Source organism: Heptranchias perlo, chromosome 23 (genome assembly GCF_035084215.1).
Source record: "Heptranchias perlo isolate sHepPer1 chromosome 23, sHepPer1.hap1, whole genome shotgun sequence".
Taxonomy (NCBI): Eukaryota; Metazoa; Chordata; class Chondrichthyes; order Hexanchiformes; family Hexanchidae; genus Heptranchias; species Heptranchias perlo.
Genome location: NC_090347.1, coordinates 25518870 through 25540826, shown reverse-complemented (window position 1 = coordinate 25540826; position 21957 = coordinate 25518870). Strand labels below are relative to the sequence as shown.

At 40.6% G+C, this 21957-nt stretch overlaps 1 protein-coding gene across 2 annotated transcripts in view; it reads left to right on the top strand.

Moving 5' to 3' along the window:
• The first annotated feature begins 1507 nt into the window (after positions 1-1507).
• The window catches only part of LOC137341190 (septin-9-like), a 233772-nt gene continuing 213322 nt past the window's right edge, over positions 1508-21957 (top strand). For both annotated transcript variants that reach the window (XM_068004217.1, XM_068004213.1), the window contains exon 1: positions 1508-1707. In XM_068004217.1, coding sequence (XP_067860318.1) covers positions 1686-1707 — 22 coding nt within the window. In that variant the 5' untranslated portion in view covers positions 1508-1685. The remainder of the gene's footprint in view (positions 1708-21957) is intronic.

Below are 21957 nucleotides of genomic sequence, written 5' to 3'. Positions count from 1 at the left end.
TGTACCAGCGGACATCGCTTGCTCCTTCTCCAGGGCCACCCGGGTGCGGACAAATTCCGGAAGTGGTGTGTGGAAGCAGGAGGTCCTAAGTTAGCAATATTGAAAGACCGATTGGAAGTTTGTTCTTGCTGGGGTCTGATAAGCTCCCTGGCTTAGTTGAGTTCATCTTCCCTATCACTTCCTGAGTTCAATCTGAGGACACCCGTCCTCTTACTGGTGTTAGAGGCTAACAACCATTAAAAAAGAAGTCTTTATTCCAAAAGAAAAACACGTAACGTATTCTTCAATCTAATTTAAAAGGCATTATTGAAGAGCAGGCCTTTTAATAATCTTGGGAGTAACAAGGTAAAAAAAAGTATTTAACGGAATTCAGTTTAGCAGTTAAGATATTATTTATTGATTACCAAGTAATGTGACATACACTAGAAGGAACAACCAAAATAAAAGTGGTGGGCGCAGTTGCAGAAATTGTAAATTCAAAGATACTTTAAACAAGCTAATGCTGGGACTTAATTTAAAAGTAGTATTAAAATGGCAATGTCCCGATTCCCTCTAAAACTGTGAAATTTGCAAACAAATTTGGCAGCCTTTATTCAGACGAGTGAGTCACCAAAACATTCCTGAAACCGCACCATTTATCTTAGGAAATCTAACTAAATAAAGAGCAGAGTTTGCAGGTGAAAAAGCTTTGGAGAGAAACCATTTAGTTTTGTTTCTGGAATGGTTCATTGCCCAGAAGCACCGAAATCAGATTGGCTTTAGGACCCAGCGGAAAAGGAAAAATTACCTTGAACACCTGCCTCTTGTCTGTTGTAATAAGCATGGGCAAAGCACAAATAAATTAATTAAATACTATTTTGGATGAGCTTACATCATGTGTAAAGAGTCAGAGCCTAATTTTTATAATTTGTGTGAAACAAATGGGATTAAAGAAATTGAGCAGTTCAAAGTGCTAAAGGAACCTCCACAAAGACTGATATCTGGAATGCAATTGTTAGTGTCTCATGTGTTGTGCTATTTACTTTAAAGTGAGGAGTGAAAGCCTGACAATAATGGATGAGAACCTTTTAGTATAAACTAGAAGTGGAATCACTTTCAGTATCCTGTGTTTTATATTTGTGCTGTTGAATGTGAAAAGGTCGGACCTATTATCTTACAGTTTCAGATAGGAGCACAATACTGTAATGTACTTTGAACAGTGAATTTCTCCTACAGTCCATGTAACTGTACTAAATGAGCTGCACCATGTAGACAGGGTAGGGAGGGTGTTTTTTTTTACACCAAACAATCCTGTTGACTTTCTTTTGAAGTACATAAAATGATATCAAACAAATCTGTCGATCTTCCAACTTGTGCTATCATATATCTATGGTTATTACTAAGAGTTGAAACAAATCATGCTTGAGAATAAATGAGTTCTTTGATTTTCCCCACTGCTTTTGCTTAGTTGGGAAAGGCCAAAGATGTCTAAGTTCATCTGATTAGGAAAGGTGTGTACTAATTAATGGGAGCGTTTCATGAGCAGTTGGACTGTGTGCAAGGGAGCACAACTTGCTGGTTGTTTGAATGAAAGTCTATGAAACTAAGTCAGCTCCCTGTTAAATTTTATTTGATTACTGAGCTCTGTAGAAGTAGCCTAACCTGATCCTGAAGACTGCCCTTTATATGCAATTTAGAGACCAGCCATGAAGAAAACTTCTTTTTCAGGTAAGTCTTTTCAAGAGTTTGTAATCATTTTGTTAGCCTTCATGTACTGCATATTTGGTAGGAGAATTGTTCCAATTCAAAAACCACTGATGTAAGGTTTTAATCATTTTTTCTGGCAACAAGAATTAGTAGCGAGGAAGTTCTTCCTGGTTTTGTATGTTTGAAAAGAATTAAAAAGTGAAGCAGTTAATTTTCTTGGAATCTATAAACACTGCAGTAGGGTGTACTTCCCATATACAATGAACAGATTAAAAAGGTCTGTAAAATTTTAACTGAAATAGGTAATGACTAAACGTTCATATCAGCTTTCCGTTTGGCCTCTGATGACTAATTTTAAAGTCTGTTAACATTACCATGCCCATCCCAGCTTGTCTGTGGAGCTGCTTTGAACGACTAAGCAGCAGCTGTATTGCAGGACCTTGATCTGAGCCAAAATGTATACTTCCATGGCTGTAAATTTGTTTTGTTAAGTAAATAAAGGAAGCAAGATGTCACTTCAGCACTGTAGTAGCTAATAGCACTTATTGTTGGTAGAGTTTTACAGATTTGTTGTATTTTGTTTTCCTAAGGCAGTATATTCTCTGCTCTTCTATCCTCTGTGGTTTTTTTTGTATTTGTCTGGGCAGGACTGGAGCTGCACTCTGCTTGTACAGTAACATCAGTTTTTTATAAATGTTAATACATTCCAGACAGGTTTCTGGATATGTGTGTAACATGAAACGCTTTCCCCTCTTTCTGTTTCTCTTAATTAAATCAGCTCTTTTAGAATGGGACTTAGTTACTGTTTCTGATCTACTCTGTAAATGCTTATTAATTTTTTTATTTTTTTAAACCCTTAAAATTGATATTACCTGCATCATGCTTTTGTGCTTTTATATTCCATAAATGCACATTGTGCTTGCAAAGCAAATTTGCAAGGTGGCGTGGCTACTCGGGGCTATAACATCGATTTGAAACTATCCAAAATGACTGCATGTTCTGCTCCACCTTTTGGCTATTCCAGTATTGACCCACACAACTTTTAGGTTCTAAAATTTGTTCCTGAGAAAATGTATCCGTTTTACGTTTCCTTCAGAAAGTTATTTTTTAATTTACTTTGCTAGAAAGTAACTGGTATTCATAGTTCCATCGTATTATTATTTTACACCCCTCCTGCCCCCAAAACAAATAAAATATCCCTGCTGTTATATCCTTTGGTTTACTTAAGATCCTAATTTTTAATCGTCCTTTTTTGTTAACTTGTGCATGAAACATTTTTTTTAAATGTATACATTTGTAATCTTCTACATTCTAGATAAGTGACAAGGTCCTGACAATGCTGTCACAAGATATGATGGTCTTGATATTGCATCTATTAATGTTCTTTCCATTTGATATGCAAGATAAAAATGAGGCAAAGTGAAGTTGAAATATATGAAGTTTGTATAACTTTACAGGTATTCCAAGGAACCTTTTGGTTCCTATATCCTGAATGTTTGTTAGGAGACTTGCTCGATTAGGAATTATTTTGCAGTAAAGTACATTTACGGTCTGATGCTACGTCAACATTTGTTTTCAGTTTGAGCTATGCACTTGAAACTGTTAGCAGCTGGCTAAAAATGTATGACTTGGAAGTTTTATCCCATACATAGGAATTTCTCAGCAACTCTTCATGTCTGGTTTCAGTTTGCAATATATGGCATGTGAAAGAAAAAGAATATACAATATATGCATTGGTAACACTCACAAGACCCTTGTGATAATGTTATCCTTTCTGTGACACAAGGCTCTAAGGTTTGAAAATCCTGTAATATCTCATAATTTGAATTGTACATATATGATATGATATAAAGTGTCAAGTCTGGGAGTGTTACAAGGCTAAAATGTAGTCTCTTGAGACCAGACGCCATTAATACTCAAAGTTTGACATTTTCCAAACTCATTGACTGTGTTACAGACTCTTAGTCAAACACTCTCAATTATCTGCTGTCTTTTAACACTGTGATGTTACAGAACTGTTGAGATGACCCTGATCAGACAAGTCCTCTTTTACTCCAGATAATTTCCTTGTATAGTTTTCCCTTCATGCAATTTAGGTTTGGTGCAATATTTATTTATCTTTTAGCTTCTATGCCAGAAATTTGGGATACAGTTGATGGTGTCTTCCTATCATTCAACATGCACAGTCAGTTTCTGCCTTCTGTGAAAAGAGAATCCAAAAGTCTTTTATACATATAAACAGTGGAAGGGTGAAGCCGATTAGGGACAAAAAAAATCATCTTGTGGAGGCATGGGGTATGGCTGAGGTACTAAATGAATTCTTAGCATCCGTCTTCACCAGAGAAAAGGATGCTGCCAATGTAGCAGTAAAGGAGGTGGTGGTAGTAGTGATATTGGATAGGATAAAAATAGATAAAGGAGGTACTTAAAAGGTTGGTAGTACGCAAAGTAGAAAAGTCACCTGGTCCAGATGGGATGCATTCTAGATAACAGAGAAGTAAGGGTAGAAATTGTGGAGGTTCTGGCCACAATCTTCCAATCCTCCTTAGATATGGGAGCGGTGCAAGAGGGCTGGAAGTTTGCAAAAATTACACCCCTGTTCAAAAAAAAGGGATAAACCTGGCAATTACAGGCCAGTCAGCCTAATGTTGGTGGGGAAACTTCAGAGACAATAATCCAGGTCAAAATTAATTGGCACTTGGGAAAAGTATGGGCTAATAAATGAAAGTCAGCATGGATTTATTGAAGGAAAATTGTGCTTGCTAACTTGATTGAGTTCTTTGAAGTAACAAAAATAGTTGATGAGGGTAGTACGGTTGATGTGTACATGGACTTTCAAATGGCATTTAGTAAAGTACCATAGAATAGACTTGTAAGCAGAATTAAAGCCCATGGGATTAAAGGGACAGTGGTAGGGTGGATACAAAATTGGCTAGGGGACAGAAAGCAGAGAGCAGTGGTGAACAGTTATTTTTCATAGTGGAGGGAAGTATACAGTGTCGTTCCCCAAGAGTCTTTTTGATATACATTAATGACCAGGACTTGGGCACACAGGGTGTAATTTCTAAGTTTGCAGATGACACTAAACTCAAATGTGGTAAACAATGTGAAGGATAGTAACAGACTTCAGGAAGACGTAGACAGACTGGTGAAATGGGCAGACACATGGCAGATGAAACTTAATGCTGAGCATTGCGACGTGATATGGTTTGTAGGAAGAATGAGAGGCAATATAAAGTAAATGGTACAATTTTAAAGGGGGTGCAGGAACAGAAGAGGGGGATATGTACACAAATCTTTGAAGCCTTTTAAAAAAGCAAATGGGATCCTGTGCTCTTTTTATTAATAAAGGCATAAGAGTACAAAAACAGGGAAGTTATGCTACACCTTTATATAACACTGGTTAGGCCTCAGCTGGAGTATTGTTCAATTCTGGGCACCACACTTTGGAAAAGATGTCAAAGCCTTGGAGAGGGTGCCGAAGAGATTTACTGTAATGGCACCAGGGATAAAGGACTTCAGTTATGCGGAGAAGCTGGGTTATTATCCTCTTTAGAGCAGAGAAGGTTAAGAATAGATTTGTAAAGGTGTTCAAAATCATGAAGGGTTTTGATAGAGTAAATAAGGAGAAACTGTTTCCAGTGGCAGACGGGTCGGTAAGCAGAGGATACAGGTTTAAGGTGATTGGCAAAAGAACCAGAAGCATTTATTTTATGCAGCGAGTTGTAATGATCTGGAATCTACTGCCGGAAAGAGTGGTGGAAGCAGATTCAATAGCAACTTTCAAAAGGGAATTGGATAAATACTTGAAAACTTTAAAAAGAAATTGCAGGGTTATGGGGAAAGTGCAGGGGTGTGGGACTGATTGGATAGCTCTTTCAAAGAGCCGCCACAGACACGATGGGCCAAATGGCCTTCTGTGCTGCGTTTATGATTCTATCTCTGGAAGGGAAGAAAACCAGAGGGCAAGTTTGAAGTTGTGATACCTACTAACATAAAATTGACTGCAATGGAGAGGATATTGGGCATGATGTATAACATTGGACAATTGCTGTCATTCATTTTCTATCCTTGCTGCAGTTGAGTTTTACCCCCATGCTTTCACGACCTTTTTTTGTATCCTTGACTATGCTCCCATCTACCAAAATGCTGGATGGTATAAACTGCAGATCTTCTATAGCCATCAATTGAGGGGGAGGTCTTCAAGTATCAAGAATATGTCTAGGTTTTACACTCCTTCATTAGGTGCCACTTCTAGGGACCCAGTTCAGATTGAAAACTTGCATATGGAGGATCACGAGCATGAACCCAATTCATTACACTCCATAACCACATGCTACTGTGCGAAGAAATAGTGGTTGGCTGCTTGCATTCAGCCACATGTAAATTAGAGGATCAGAGAGGGCAATTACGAAGGCAATGGAGGCCAAAAGGGGTAAGTGCCATCAGCCTCCTCGGGCAAGCAGGAGGGCTCTTGGGACTCTCTGCCTTCTCGCTGTTATTTTTGGCCCTGTCCATCAGCTGCCTTTCATTGCACTTTTATTTAAATTCACCAAGGTATGATGCAATGTATGTTAATATTTTTCGAAAAGCAATTCAATGACAACTTTTTTATTCGTTCATGGGATGTGGGCGTCGCTAGCAAGGCCGGCATTTATTGCCTTTCCCTAATTGCCCTTGAGAAGGTGGTGGTGAGCCGCCTTCTTGAACCGCTGCAGTCCGTGTGGTGACGGTTCTCCCACAGTGCTGTTAGGAAGGGAGTTCCAGGATTTTGACCCAGCGACGATGAAGGAACGGCGATATATTTCTAAATCTGGATGGTGTGTGACTTGAAGGGGAACGTGCAGGTGGTGTTGTTCCCATGTGCCTGCTGCCCTTGACCTTGTAGGTGGTAGAGGTCACGGGTTTGGGAGGTGCTGTCGAAGAAGCCTTGGCAAGTTGCTGCAGTGCATCCTGTGGATGGTACACACTGCAGCCACAGTGCGCCGGTGGTGAAGAGAGTGAATGTTTAGGGTGATGGATGGGGTGTCAATCAAGCGGGCTGCTTTGTCCTGGAAAATGTCGACCTTCTTGAGTGTTGTTGGAATTGCACTCATCCAGGCAAGTGGATTCCATCACATTCCTGATTTCTGCCTTGTAGATGGTGGAAAGGCTTTTGCGAGTCAGGAGGTGAGTCACTTGTCACACAATACCCAGCCTCTGACCTGTTCTTGTAGCCACAGTATTTATGTGGCTGGTCCAGTCAAGTTTCTGGTCAATGGTGACCCCCAGGAAATTGATGGTGGGAGATTCGGTGATGGTAATGCCGTTGAATGTCAAGGGGAGGTGGTTGGAATCTCTTGTTGGAGATGGTCATTGCCTGGCACTTGTCTGGCGTGAATGTTACTTGCCACTTATCAGCCCAAGCCTGGATGTTGTCCAGGTTTTGCTGCATGAGGGCACGGACTGCTTCATTAACTGAGGGGTTGTGAATGGAACTGAACACTGCAATCATCAGCGAACATCTCCATTCCTGACCTTGTGATGAAGGGAAGTTCATTGATGAAGCAGCTGAAGATGGTTGGGCCAAGGACACTGCACTGAAGGACTCCTGCAGCAATGTTCTGGGGCTGAGATGATTGGCCTCCAACAACCACTACCATCTTCCTTTGTGCTAAGTATGACTCCAGCCACTGGAGAGTTTTCCCCCTGATTCCCATTGACTTCAATTTTACTAGGGCCCCTTGGTGCCACATTCGGTCAAGTGCTGCCTTGATGTCAAGGGCAGTCACTCTCTCCTTACCTCTGGAATTCAGCTCTTTTGTCCATGTTTGGACCAAGGCTGTAATGAGGTCTGGAGCCGAGTGGTACTGGCAGAACCCAAACTGTGCAACGGTGAGCAGGTTATTGTTGAGTAAGTGCCGCTTGATAGCACTGTCGACGACACCTTCCATCGCTTTGCTGATGATTGAGAGTAGACTGATGGGACTGTAATTGGCTGGATTGGATTTATCCTGCTTTTTGTGGACAGGACATACCTGGGAATTTTCCACATTGCCGGGTAGATGCTAGTGTTGTAGCTGTATTGGAACAGCTTGGCTAGAGGCGCAGCTAGTTCAGGAGCACAAGTCTTTAGCACTACAGCCGGGATGTTTTCTGGCCCATAGCCTTTGTTGTATCCAGTGCACTCAGCCGTTTCTTGATAAAACGTGGAGTGAATCAAATTGGCTGAAGACTGGCTTCTGTGGATATCAGGAGGAGGCCGAGATGGATCATCCACTCGGCACTTCTGGCTGAAGATGGTTTCGAACGCTTCAGCCTTGTCTTTTCCACTGACGTGCTGGACTCTGCCATCATTGAGGATGGGGATGTTCATGGAGCTTCCTCCTCCTGTTAGTTGTTTGTTTGTCCACCACCATTCACGACTGGATGTGGCAGGACTGCAGAGCTTTGATCTGATCTGTTGGTTCTGGAATTGCTTAGCTCTGTCTGTAGCATGTTGCTTCTGCTGTTTTGCATGCATGTAGTCCTGTGTTGTAGCTTCACCAGGTTGGCACCTCATTTTTAGTTACGCCTGGTGCTGCTCCTGGTATGCTCTTCTACACTCCTCATTGAACCAGGGTTGATTCCGTCTTGTTGGTAATGGTGGAGTGAGGAATATGCCGGGCCATGAGGTTACAGATTGTGCTGGAATACAATTCTGCTGCTGCTGATAGCCCACAGCGCCTCATGGATGCCCAGTTTTGAGCTGCTAGATCTGTTCTGAATCTATTCCATTTAGCATGGTGGTAGTGCCACACAACATGTTGGATGGTGTCCTCAGTGTGAAGACTGGACTTTGTCTCCACAAGGACTGTGCGGTGGTCACTCCTACCAATACTGTCATGGACAGATGCATCTGCAACAAGTAGATTGGTGAGGACGAGATCAAATGGGTTTTTCCCTCGTGTTGGTTCGTTCACCACCAGCCACAGGTCCAGTCTGGCAGCTGTGTCCTTCAGGGCTCGGTCAGTGGTGGTGCTACCGAGCCACTCTTGGTGATGGATATTGAAGTCCCCCACCCAGAGTACATTCTGTGCCCTTGATCCCCTCAGTGCTTCTTCCAAGTGGTGCTCAACATGGAGGAGGACTGATTCATCAGCTGAGGGAGGGCGGTAGGTGGTAATCAGCAAGAGTTTCCTTGCCCATGTTTCACCTGATGCCATGAGATTTCATGGGGTCTGGAGTCAATGAGGACTCCCGGGGCCACTCCCTCCTGACTCTATCACTGTATTACCACCTCTGGTGGGTCTGTCCTGCTAGTGGGACAGGACATACCCAGGGGTGGTAATGGAAGATTCTAGGATGTTGGCTGAAAGGTATGATTCTGTGAGAGTGGCTGTGTCAGGCAGTTGCTTGACTAATCTGTGAGAAAGCTCTCCCAATTTTGGCACGAGTCCCCAGATGTTAGTGAGGAGGACTTTGCAGGGTTGACTGGGCTTGGTTTGCCTTTGTCGTGTTTGCTGCCTAGTGGTCCATCTGGTTTTAGTCTTATTTTGACATTTTGTAGCGAGACTGTACAACTGAGTGGCTTACTAGGCCATTTCAGAGGACGATTAAGAATCAACCACATTGCTGTGGGTCTGGAGTCACATCCGGGTAAGAACGGCAGGTTTCCTTCCCTAAAGGTCGGAGCCTCCTCCTCCTATTAGTTGTTTAATGTCCACCATCACTTGCATTTAGTAGGAAGGCATCCCAAAGTGCTTCACATAGGTATATTAATATGGAAAGATGATTCTTCGGAACATAAAAAATATTTTGTCTGCTTGAAAGATGTTTGTTTGATAATCATTGGTTTTCTATCTCTTAAAACCCAGTGTAAGAATATATTTTTACTCAAAGTTGAAATGACGCTGGTGATCTTTGTAACTGGTGCATTCGTACGGAATTCCTTTGTCTTTTTTTTGACGGAAGGTGTTAATCCATTTAAAGCTTCTTGCCTTTATAGCTGGCTTAGGGATTTCACATGAATGTGTTGGTGGGACCATTGCTAATATCACACAGCACGGCTTCAACTGTTTTGTTGATTAACGATTTAAGAGGTTTTTTTTAACTCTTCGCGATAAAACGTGGTAAGTGGTGGACATAACGTGCTCTGAGATATTGGTCTATTATCTGATTGCAAAGCATGTGTAAAAATGTCTTGCATAGTTGTATATGAAGTTGCTGCAGACGTCATCTTTGATTTATGTTGAAAAGTACAAAAATAAGCCAGAGATTCATGGTGGAAACTATATTGCCTGTGTAAGAGGTAGGAACAAAACTGTTTGTATCGGAGCATTGTGGATGTTTAAACTTCACTAATGGTTATAGTCCAACAATTTTATTTGAAAATCACAAGCTTTCGGAGATTATCTCCTTCGTCAGGTGAGTAGTCACTGCTCACCTGACGAAGGGGATAATCTCCGAAAGCTTGTGATTTTCAAATAAAATTGTTGGACTCTAACCTGGTGTTGTAAGATTCCTTACATTTGTCCACCCCAGTCCATCACCGGCATCTCCACATCTTCACTAATGGTAACCTAGAGAATGTTCTTTTTAGTAAGTGTACACCATAGAATTACGTGAGAGACTGCATGTTTGCTTTTTTTAATTGTTTTTCAATAGGAGTGAGATACGACCCCTAACCTTGATTTGAGATGTGATTTGAAAATTTGAGTTGAAGAAAACTCCCGATTTTAATAGACCGTTAGCACTTGTTTAGTATTAAATATTTAGATTCCTACCTTTAGTTTTACATGTACCACAGTTCTTTAACAAAGAGATGGTATAAACTGAATTCCTGTAATTGATTATTTTCTCAAGTTCAATTTAGTCACTGACAGTCCTGTTCTAAATTAACTGATGCCTGGAAGTTCTGTGTGATTTTGAATTTCAGAAATTAACTCAGTGTTTGTATAGATTATTGAAAAAAAAGGCACTACTGTTTTTAAGGTTGCAAACTATTTAGGAACATTTGTTTGAATACCTGCATATTATAAATGTATACAGTTTGTCCTTCTCTATACTTCATATGCAGGTTATATACTGAGTTAACCAGTCCAGAATATCTCAAATAAACCTCACTAATTAAACCATTCATTATCTACAACTAGCTTTTCCTTAATGAACCATCTCTCCTGGGCTCTATACCTATGTCTTTAGTGACATCCCTGTGATTGATTCAGCCATTATCTATGTATTACTTGTCCCTTGCTTTTTTTGCAAATCTTGGAAACCAGGTATCTTGGCCCGCTTGTCGAAAATTGTCAGCTTTGCTATAACTATTGACATCTTGTTGTGCTGTAGGACTGCAATCACACAAACAAAAAAATAAACTGCTGAATCTGTGGGATTTCAATATTGCAAGGTTATCTTTGAAAAATGGACATTTATTTATAATTTCTTAAAGGTTTTAGAACTTGTGTTCACTCACTGTTGAGCTGACTAATTGTTGCACCCCTACTGAGCTCAGCAATGCACCCGGCCTAGGATTGCTTATTAGTGTCAGGGAAAGCACCAGCCTCATTCTTTATTTGCACATTTCAGTTGCATAATTTTAGGTTTGGACAGAGATTAATCCACTGGGCCATTTAGTTGTTTTATTCCTTTTATTATTGTAAACATCAATGTAGGATGATTGAGAGCTTTAAAATTGGCCTGAAAGTGTCTGGTTTTTCTAAAAATGAAATATTTGTTAAATGTGTTTTTCCAAGAACTTCTATTATGTGGGACAAGAGACCTTCAACCACAAATGATATATTACTGGAACCACTTAATTGTTGAGGCTGATTTATATCCTTTTTCTTTTGCCTCCCTCTCCCAACCTGTGAAGTGCATTCCATCTAGCCTAACTTAATTCACCCATATTTGCTGGTTTAGATTATTAGCCTAGGCCCAGTGTACCACAGATAGAAGGCCAGCTACCTGGCAGGGCTTTGCACCTCAAGTGGAGACAGAAATGCAACAGTAGTAATGGACATCAGAGGCTTAGCCAAAAATAACAGCCAGAAGGTCCCGAGCCCCAAGAGTCCTCCTGCTCACCTGGGGAGGGGGTGGGAGTAGCACTTACCCTTTCGGCCTCCATGGCCTTGCTAATTGCCCTCTGAGCTCCACTGATCTAGGTGGGTCTGGACACACAGCAAACCACCACTACTTCTGAATGCTTTTCCTAATGGATGCCTGCCTGACGTTGTGGGAGGCAGGTTAAGGCAGGAGGTGTCAGCACATTGATCTTGGCTCATTTTTACATTGAATTAGAATCCTTGCCTGCTCCAAATTCAAGCATTCCTCCTTTCTTCCTCCCTTCACCCCCCCCCCCCCCTTTCTACTCTCAAGTCGCAGCACAAGCTTACCAGTGGTAACTTTTCATAGCTAAAAATTATACAAACATTGTTTTCAATAGTTTCTCTTAGAACTGTTCTCTGAATTGGAACATCAACAAAAAAGATTTTCAGTATTCTCTGATATATAGTTTGTCCTTAATGTGAGGATTTACTGGAGTATATTTTGAACATTTAAAGTTCAATTCTTTATCTCTCTCTGACTCTGTCCCTTCCCTCCCTCCCCACCCACACCACAGTCCTCATCCTGTTCCTGTTCCTCTAACATATTAGGGGTGACCAGAGGGCAGCATCTTCTGTAAATGGCATTGTCCCTTGCTACATATTGTAATTGTATTCTTTTATATCTATCTTTTTTTATCTGGGCTGAGCATTCCCTGTTGGTCTCTTTTTCCTCCTGGATTTCATGGGGATCGTTTCTTCGGTATTCCTTTAATGGACATTTTACTTAAATGGCTAAGCTGTACCAAATTATTTTTGCTGAATCACCTGAGATACTGATATTTGTTGTATTTTCATGGAACTCACTCCTGACGGTTGCTGCACAATTCGAAGGATTATTCAGAAGCCAACAATCCCCATCCTTTTTCTATATTTAAGGAAACTGATAAATGAGTCATCTCACAGGTAAATGCATAAACAGTTACACAACTAAAACTGAGTGTATACGAGATGACAGTTCAAGTCAGTTTTGGACACCTCGAGTTTTCCCTCATTCTCCGAGATTGCAGAGGAGAATCCAAAAACTAATGGCACTAAAGACTGACAAATCCCCAGGACCTAATGGATTCCATTCCAGAGTTTTAAATGAAGTAGGTGAGGAAATTGCAGATGCTTTAGCCATAATCTTTCAACGCTGTCTTGATTCAGAAATTGTCCCTTTTTTTTAGATTGGAAAATTGCAAATGTCACTCCATTATTTAAGAAAGGTGAGAGAGAAACCAAAAAATTATAGACCTGTTAGACTAAACATCTGTTGTGGGGAAGTTATTGCAATCTATAACTAAGGACAGTGTGACTGAGCACTGACAGAAATTTGAGCTGATTAGAGAGAGCCAACATGGATTTGTAAAAGGTAGACTGTGTCTAATAAATGTAATTGATTTTTTTCAGGAAGTAACTCAAGTCGTAAGCAGGGGAATGTCTGGATGTAGTTCATATGGACTTCCAGAAGACATTTGATAAGGTTCCACATAAGAAACTGTTAGCTAATATTAATGCAAATTATTGACCTGGTTGGGAGATTGGTTCGGTGACAGAAGACAGAGTAGGGATAATGGGTATGTACTTGAATTGTCAGGAAGTGACTAGTGGTATCCCATAGGATCTGTGCTGGGGCCTCAAGTATTCACTATATTTATTAATGACTTAGATAACACAATACAGAGCCATGTATCCAAGTTTGCTGATGACACAAAGATAAGTGGCATAGAAAGTAGTGTAGATGGGAACATAAAATTACAAAGACATTGATAGATTAAGTGAGTGGGCAAAACTGTGGCAGATGTATTTCAATGTAGGCAAGTGTGAGGTCATCCATTTTGGACCAAAAAAGATTAGATCATGGTATTTTTTAAATGGCGCAAAGCTAGGAACAGTGGAGGTCCAAAGCGTTTTAGGGGTCCATGTACACCGATCACTAAAATGTAGTAGTCAGATACAAAAAAATAGTCAAAAATAGCTCGAGGGTTAGAATATAAAGGGGAGGAAGTTTTGCTACAGCTTTACAAAGCTCTGGTTAGACCACATTTGGACTACTGTGTACAGTTCTGTGCACCACACCTTAGATCGGATATATTGGCCTTGGAAGGAGTGACTGATACCATAAACTGATATGAATTGACGAAAATTGTGCCATCTAGCACTCCCAGTAAGGAGTGGTGCCTACAGGGGAACAATTCGGGGAAATCACTGATTTTCTGTCATTGATGAAAAATTATTGACTGCACACCTGTGTTTTCCCAAGATGCATTGCCTGAGTGGCTCGATCCACAATGGGAGTACCGCCTTATTGAGAAGTCGGCAATATATAATCCAGATCAAAAGGTCTGAGTAGTCACTCATTCAGGTTAGTGCAGATTCACCAGAATGTTACCAGGGCTCCAAGGGTTAGATTATGAGGTTAGATTACATAATCTAGGCTTGTATTCCCTGGTGTGGAGATGCCGGTGATGGACTGGGGTTGACAATTGTAAACAATTTTACAACACCAAGTTATAGTCCAGCAATTTTATTTTAAATTCACAAGCTTTCGGAGATTCTCTCCTTCCTGAGAACATTTACCTGAGGAAGGAGAGAATCTCCGAAAGCTTGTGAATTTAAAATAAAATTGCTGGACTATAACTTGGTGTTGTAAAATTGTTTACAATTGTATTCCCTGGAATATAGAAGGATAAGGAGTGATTTGATTGAGGTTTTTAGGATTTTGAAAGGAATTGATAGGGTAGGTAGATAGAAACTTTTTCTGCTGTTGGGGGAGCCTAGGGGACATAACCTTAAAATCAGAGCCAGGCCATTCAGGAGAGAAGTTAGGAAACACTACTTCACGCAAAGGGTGGTAGAAGTTGGAACTCTCTTCCACAAAAAGCAGTAGACGCTAGCTCAATTAATAATTTTAAATCTGAGGTTGATAGATTTTTGCTAGCTAAGGGTAGTAACGGATATTGGAGCCAAGGCGGGTGGTTGGAGTTGGAGTTGGAGTTGGGGTACAGATCAGCCATGATCTCATTGAATGGAGTAACAGGCTGGAGGGGCTGAATGGCCTACTCCTGTTCTTGTATTCCTAAAACCATAAACTGATATGAATTGACGAAAATTGTGCCATCTAGCACTCCCAGTAAGGAGTGGTGCCTACAAGGGAACAATTCGGGGAAATCACTGATTTTCTGTCATTGATGAAAAATTATTGACTGCACACCTGTGTGTTCCCAAGATGCATTGCCTGAGTGGCTCGATCCACAATGGGAGTACCGCCTTATTGAGAAGTCGGCAATATATAATCCAGACCAAAAGGTCTGAGTAGTCACTCATTCAGGTTCAAAGTCCGAAAGGTAGAAGTTTGCGTTCCACACTGGGCCAGCTGTTACCTGAGCCTTGTTAATACTTTGATGTAATATGTTGCATTTTTACTAGAATGAAACCCGCTCCTTAATAGTTCAACCATTTATGATGTAAAGCATACATCAATAAGCTTGCCTACTTTTGACACGTGCCAACAATTGAAACCTTTCTTACATAATTGCATGGAATCCACAAACAAAATATCCATTGTCTTTCCAAGGATGCAACAGTTGATTAGCACCTAAACCTAACCTCTTACATCCTGGCTAATCTACAAGTCAAGGAACCTGCCTGCAATTTGCAGGCATAATGTCTGCTGGTCTCCATTTTGAGGTTTAATAGGAAAAGGCAGCCTTCATCTTAACTCTAGATATTTCTATAAAACATTCCCCCAGTGTATCTGTGACCATTTTGAAAAAAGAAATCATCACATCCATAATCACAATAAGAGGAAGAAAGAACTTGCATTTCATATCGCACTTTTCTCTACCTTGTGGCATCCCAAACTGTTTCACAGCTAATGAAGTATTTTTGAAGTGTCGTCACACTACATATATAACTAATGTATGTAAATACAGTTCAAAGGGAACACAAATCCTCACAGCACTGTGCTAATGAGGAAAACACTCAACTGCTTTGTCCCTGCTTATTTTGAACGCATAGTTTTCTTAAGTGTTCTGGGTAGACTTAACTGCAGACTTATGTTTTCTGTGTGAAATCAATCCCATGACTTTTAATGTGACTGGTGTATGTTACAAGTATTTCAAAGTACAATATTTACAAAGCATACAAAATGACCTCTAGTTGTGCAAAATGTGTTGATTGCAAGCTCTCCATGGCTACAGGAAAAAATATAATTTCAAATCACATAACAACAAAATGTGTTTTCAGGAAAACGGGCATAAAGGCAAAACATCTCCGGTTTCTCAAAGGCTTGTGAATGGAAGCCAAATGTTTGCAAAATGTGAGGCAGATAGTCAAACAGCAGATTTATAAAGGCGTTTTTGGACAGTGTTCTGGTGGGAAGTATGTATTTTCTGCCTGGCATTCCAGTTGTCTGCATCTTAACTTAAGGTACCCATTCAGATATTGGTTGAAAGGATTGAAATTTATTGCTCTCTTGAGCAGAATTGAACTTCTTGACTGAAAATGAAGGTGAATTTCCTGGATCACTTGTGTAGAAATCACGCCGAAATTAATGCTGGTTTCTGTACCGATCTTGGCAACAGAAACGTATGCCCAAATTTCCTGCAGAGCTAATTTGCTTATGCCATTGTATAAAGCAAGTGCAAATGCAGTGCCACCAATGGGGTGTAACAGTAAGTGGGGCTGCTGTCTACTACCATATTGCCTCACTCTCTGAGCCTCTTGCCTCTTCCGTTGGTGGCTGTACGTTCAGCCGTCTAGGCCTCAAGTTCTGGAATTCTCTCTCTCCTTTTTCAGGCGCTCCTTAAAACCTACCTCTTTGACCAAGGTTTTGGTCACCTGTCTTGATGTCTCCTGGCTTGCTATCAATTTTTGTCTGATCACACTCCTGTGAAGTGTCTTGGGATGTTTTACTTTGTTAAATGTGCTATATAAATGCAAGCTGTTGTAGTTGAACAGGAATGGAGTGAAAGCAACTCCCGATGCAGCATGCAGATAAACGTGAGCACACACGCACGCTTAATTTGTTAACAGCAGCTGTAAATGCCTGCACCCATCCCCAGGTCACATTTCTAAATCAAATCCTATGCTCCAGACAGAACGGTAGGCCTGTCTGTGGAGAAACTTGAGGCAGACATTTCTAAGTTGAACTAAATTTATGGGTAAATGTAGTCGGGTTTTTTTTCTTTAAAAATTGTGTAATTTTTAATGTTTGTGCTTCTATAAACATTTCCAGCTGTGCATACAAGCTTGAGCAGAGAAAAAAAAGAGAAAAATTAATGAAGAAATTATTTGGCTACTTGTTCAATTTTGGGGATAAAGTGATGGGTTTGATTGCTTGGGTTTTCTGCTGGTTATTGATGCTGCTTCCTTTGTTTTAATTAATTTACATTTAATCATTCAAATATTTGATCAACTTGACTTTTTTGACACCTGCATGTGTGCTGCTTTGAAACTCTAATACTTTTTGTAGTGTAGCATCTTGAAAAATGTGATGAGTGCAAGGATTATAATTATATAGACATTTTGTCTACATGGACTTAGATATTATGTGTAGGCCTCTTAACCTAACCGTTTACATACCAGAAAACCTGACATGGTGCTATTTGAACCTCCATAGCTGTTGTGCAGGCCTTGAATTAATAGAAAATGATGGGATTGAAAGTTGGCTTTCAGTGTTTCTCAGTTGGAAGCTGCTGAGTGCTGGCAGCAGGAGTGGCAGGAAAAAGCTTTGCAAGTAGTTGGCCAAATTGATTTCACAGAAAAGTGTTTGGAAAGCTATTGCTTCAAGTTATCTTTAATTTCGTACCCCATGAATAGGTTTTGGTGACAATATTTTAGTCGGGCCACACAAGTATCTACAGAATTGACCTCAAATAATCCTTATTTTCCTGTTGTGTAGTCTTTCCATTTTGCATGCAAGAAACTGAAATTACAGTTCCAGCTTTAAGTAAAAGACACCGTTCTCCGTAACTGGCGTAATCAAGTTCATGCATTCTAATCTGATGTTGACTACTTAGTTGTGGTAACTTTGCACTGTTATTGAGTCATGCACAGCCTGAAAGGATTCTCTATTACAAAGCCTTGGTCTGTATAACAATTTGTCAGTGACTGAAACCCAATTCCCTATTGCATTTCTCGACAATGGAGATAGCATTTAGCACTGGATCAATGTAAATTAAGAAAAATTAGTTTGACTTTCCAATGCCTTTTAAGGTCAAGTACTCTCTGTATTTGAGTGACTTCAGTAGAAGTAGAATGCACACCATGTACTTCCGTGCTATCAATTCTTCTACACGTGCTGACCTTGTTGAAGGCCATCCCCTTCCCCCGTAACTCTTGGGTATTTGAGAAAATGCACCAAATACTTAGGGGTGACAAGAAGGGAAAGCCCCAAGGAGACGAACAAGAACAAACCCAATATTCTCTGTGCAGATATGCTGCACGGGATTTGCTTTGGTCTACAAATCTGGATATATGCAGAGCTCTTGAGATTGTTTAATACACAAATCATGAAGAAAATTAATACAATACATTGTGTTGTCATCATTGATTTAGTTATAACAAAGATGAGGATAATAAAAGTCCAATTTTAAATTATAATATACATTCATAATAAAATGCAAGGCTCAACACTGAGTCCTGCTACTGTCATATAAAGTTGAGCTGAAGCTATTTTGTTTGAGAATATTCCTACCTGGAGTTAAATATCCAGAACTAGAGAAAAATAGCTTGATGCTTTTAGGTAGAAAATATTTACAGGCCCAATCACTATTCATACATACCAGAGTAATTTTTTTTTTATTCGTTCATGGGATGTGGGCGTCACTGGCAAGACAAGCATTTATTACCCATCCCTAATTGCCCTTGAGAAGGTGGTGATGAGCTGCCGCCTTGAGCCTCTGCAGTCCATGTGGTGAAGGTTCTCCCATGGTGCTGTTAGGTAGGGAGTTCCAGGATTTTGACCCAGCGACTATGAAGGAAGTCACGATGATGTGTGACTTGGAGAGGAACGTACAGATGGTGGTGTTCCCTTGTCCTTCTAGGTGGTAGAGGTTGCAGGTTTGGAAGGTGCAGTCGAAGAAGCCTTGGCGAGTTGCTGCAGTGCATCCTGTAGATTGTAGTGCCATTTTCATTACCATTACAACTTTGAATACCACAATACAAAATGCATCATAAAAGGACTTTGTTACAATGCATTAGAAATGAATTTGCTTCCATCGGCGGTCCATGATTTGAATCCGGTACAAACTGGTTCCCCACCTCCTCGCGCCCCCCACCCCCCCCCCTCCCTCCCCCTCACACTTTTCCACATGGAAGTTTAGAATGGGATCACCCAATTCTTGCAATATCAGAACAGAGATGTAAATATAAGCAACTCCAACGAAGCCAAACCAAACTAGATTTAATTTTAAATAGATTTGGATATGTTTGTGTATTCTCCTCTTTAAGGCTCGGAATTCAGTTACATTTTTTTAAAATGCATTTCATAGAACCAGTTTAAATTGGCCATTGATAAGCTATACTTTCACACATAGGTACATATTTCACTTTGCTTACAGACACTGCTTCTCTTTTTTTTCTTTTTAAATATTCCAATACCTTGGTGACCCGAAAACAGAAGTCCAGCCGACAGTTAAAGCCGGCGGAATGACAGTTAAAGAACCAAATGTACCTCAGAGGTAATTAAGGCACTTGAGCTATGGCAGATAAAATAGTTAGCATGATCTTTAACTTACCTGGGTAGCTTGCCCAACGCTTCTGATTCACGGCTGGTGAAACCAGGAGTGAAGGGCTGGATCAGGGAACAAGAAACTAAAATAATTTTTTTTTAAAACCATTAGACGGAAGTGAAAACACAAAATCAACCTATCTTTGCACCCTGCTCTGATGTCCGATGTCTCCCTCTCTGATGTCCCACTCTTTTTTTATCCCCACCTCCCGATGTCCCACTCTTCACCCCCACATCATGTCCTCCCAATCTTCCCCTCTTCCTCCTTTTCTCCTCCATCTCCACCCCACCCCCCCCCACCCCGATCTTCCAGTCCAGTGCCGGATGACGTCTCGCTCGGTCTCTTTCTTGCCCCCCCCCCCTTGGGTTGCAGCTTCTGACGGCAGCCAGCCTGTCAATCAGGCTGGCTGCCAGGCCCGAAACCCGCAGAGGATGTTAATCATCAGCAATCACCATGCGATCACATCGGAAACGGTAAATTTTGTTCATGCAGGTTTGCCACGCTTACCTTCACCCCCTCTCCACGACCCCCCCCCACCCTGCTGCCAACCTGCCACCATTGTAAAATCGACCCCAAAGGGTATGTGAAGTGGGTGCACTTCTTTCTTCATTTTTTTCTGAATCTGTGTAATTTGTTTATAGAGGCTAGTTTCAGTGTGTTTTGTGGAATGGGGTAAATCCAACTTGATAACTGTATGAGCCAACTGTGTTTCGAGGACGCTCCATTCCTCCGGCAGTGGTGACCAATGAACGTCACTGGTTGCAGCATATCTGATGTTAACCGTGTACCTGATGGTGCCATCTATCCCAAATAAGTTTTTTTTTCCATGTTTGTTTAAAGACTTTTTGTCTGGAAATCAAATCCATCATCAATTACATGATGGCTGCATTTGTTTATTTTTAGTAGCATTATGGATTGAAAAATGGTAGGTTGAATAATGTTAATCCTGAGCCATTAAGGGGCATGTCTGAAAGAAGTTGCAAGAATTCAGATGTGCTCTCCTTAAAATGCAAGAACTGTTAACATTGTGAATGTTCTCCTGATTTCCTGCCCAAACTCCAGAGAAACAGCATAAATAGCCATTTACACCTTTTTCTCTGAGGTTGCTGCTGAGTTACGATGGGGAATTCAGAGAAACCCCCCCACCCCCGCCATGGGAATTCTGGGCATCAGTCTATTTATGTAATGGAAAGGCATAACATGGCATACACCATAACTATGGTTGCTTAGCTTTACTTCTTGCTGAGACACCCAAACTTCACGGATCAATAAGAAATTTGCAAGGCTCACTTGGAACATTGCATCTGGAAAATCTACTACGGCACAAACCTATGAGTTAACGCACTCTGTAGAAAGGTTATGTGAACTGATTCTAATTTAATAGTTTTTAAGTATTATACTAGTTCAGTATCTTGTTGCATTGCGGTATTATTCAACCTGTAAATAGTTCTGTTCTGTCAGCAGTGGTCTGCCTGCCCTGAGGGAAGTACAGGAGAATTCAGTTGGCATCCCTCATGTTCTCCAGTCAATGATCTACCACAACTGAAAGTTAATTGTTAAATCTAGGCATGTTCATTCATGCAGCACATACAAGGGCATGGGTGTTGGATCATGGGCTGCTCTAAGCCTGTGGCAATCTCCTTACTGCCACAAACACAAGACACAGGTGTTGGGGAGGGGGAGAGAACCAAATGTTAAGTGTTCTGTTAAAATTGCAGAGAGAATCTGGCTCTTTAATTCACTCAACTATAATATCTACTTTGAGTTAAATCGCTGAAGCCTAGCATTCAAATGTTTGGTGGTTATTTGTACATAGTTTTGTTGGAGAAAGAAATGTTGGTGCTCTGATGCAATTAAACATTGACATGGGTGTTAACGCAATATTTCATAATCCTGACATCACAGACTTACTTTTTGGGAGGCCATGATTTTAACATTAGCTTGGTACTGACTTTTTTAATTCTGTCATGGTACATAAGGAGTTAAATGGCAATTTCGCTTGCAGAAGAATGTTCCAGCTCCTGTTGCAAAAATTAGGTGGTTTGTCTGAAAATGGGGGTTCCTGGGAGGAGCCATGCCATTCAATTCTAATACAACTGTCTGATTTGTTGACTCATCTTTTTTGAATGAGTTATTTAAATTTACAAGGTCCAATAACTGTCTTGAAAGTATTTATCAGCCAGTCTTTTTCAAATGAAGTAGTCTGTCCTCACCCTCTGAAGAAATCCAGCTAAGCCAGATAACTTCAGTAGTTGGCGAGAAAAAGGGAGCAGAGAACCTACTATGAATGAAAATTAATTACAGCCCTAGGTTAAGCATAGGGGTTGTGAACTTTTTTTTTCCAATAAAAAAGCTAGCTAAGCTTAACTACTGTAAATTTATTTGGCACTTACAGCCTTAAAAAAAAGTTTAGTGCTGTGTTACTCTGTTGCCTTCTGAAGATAAGAGAGATTCTGTGCGGGTACAGGGTAGAACCATTAGCTGAGACAATC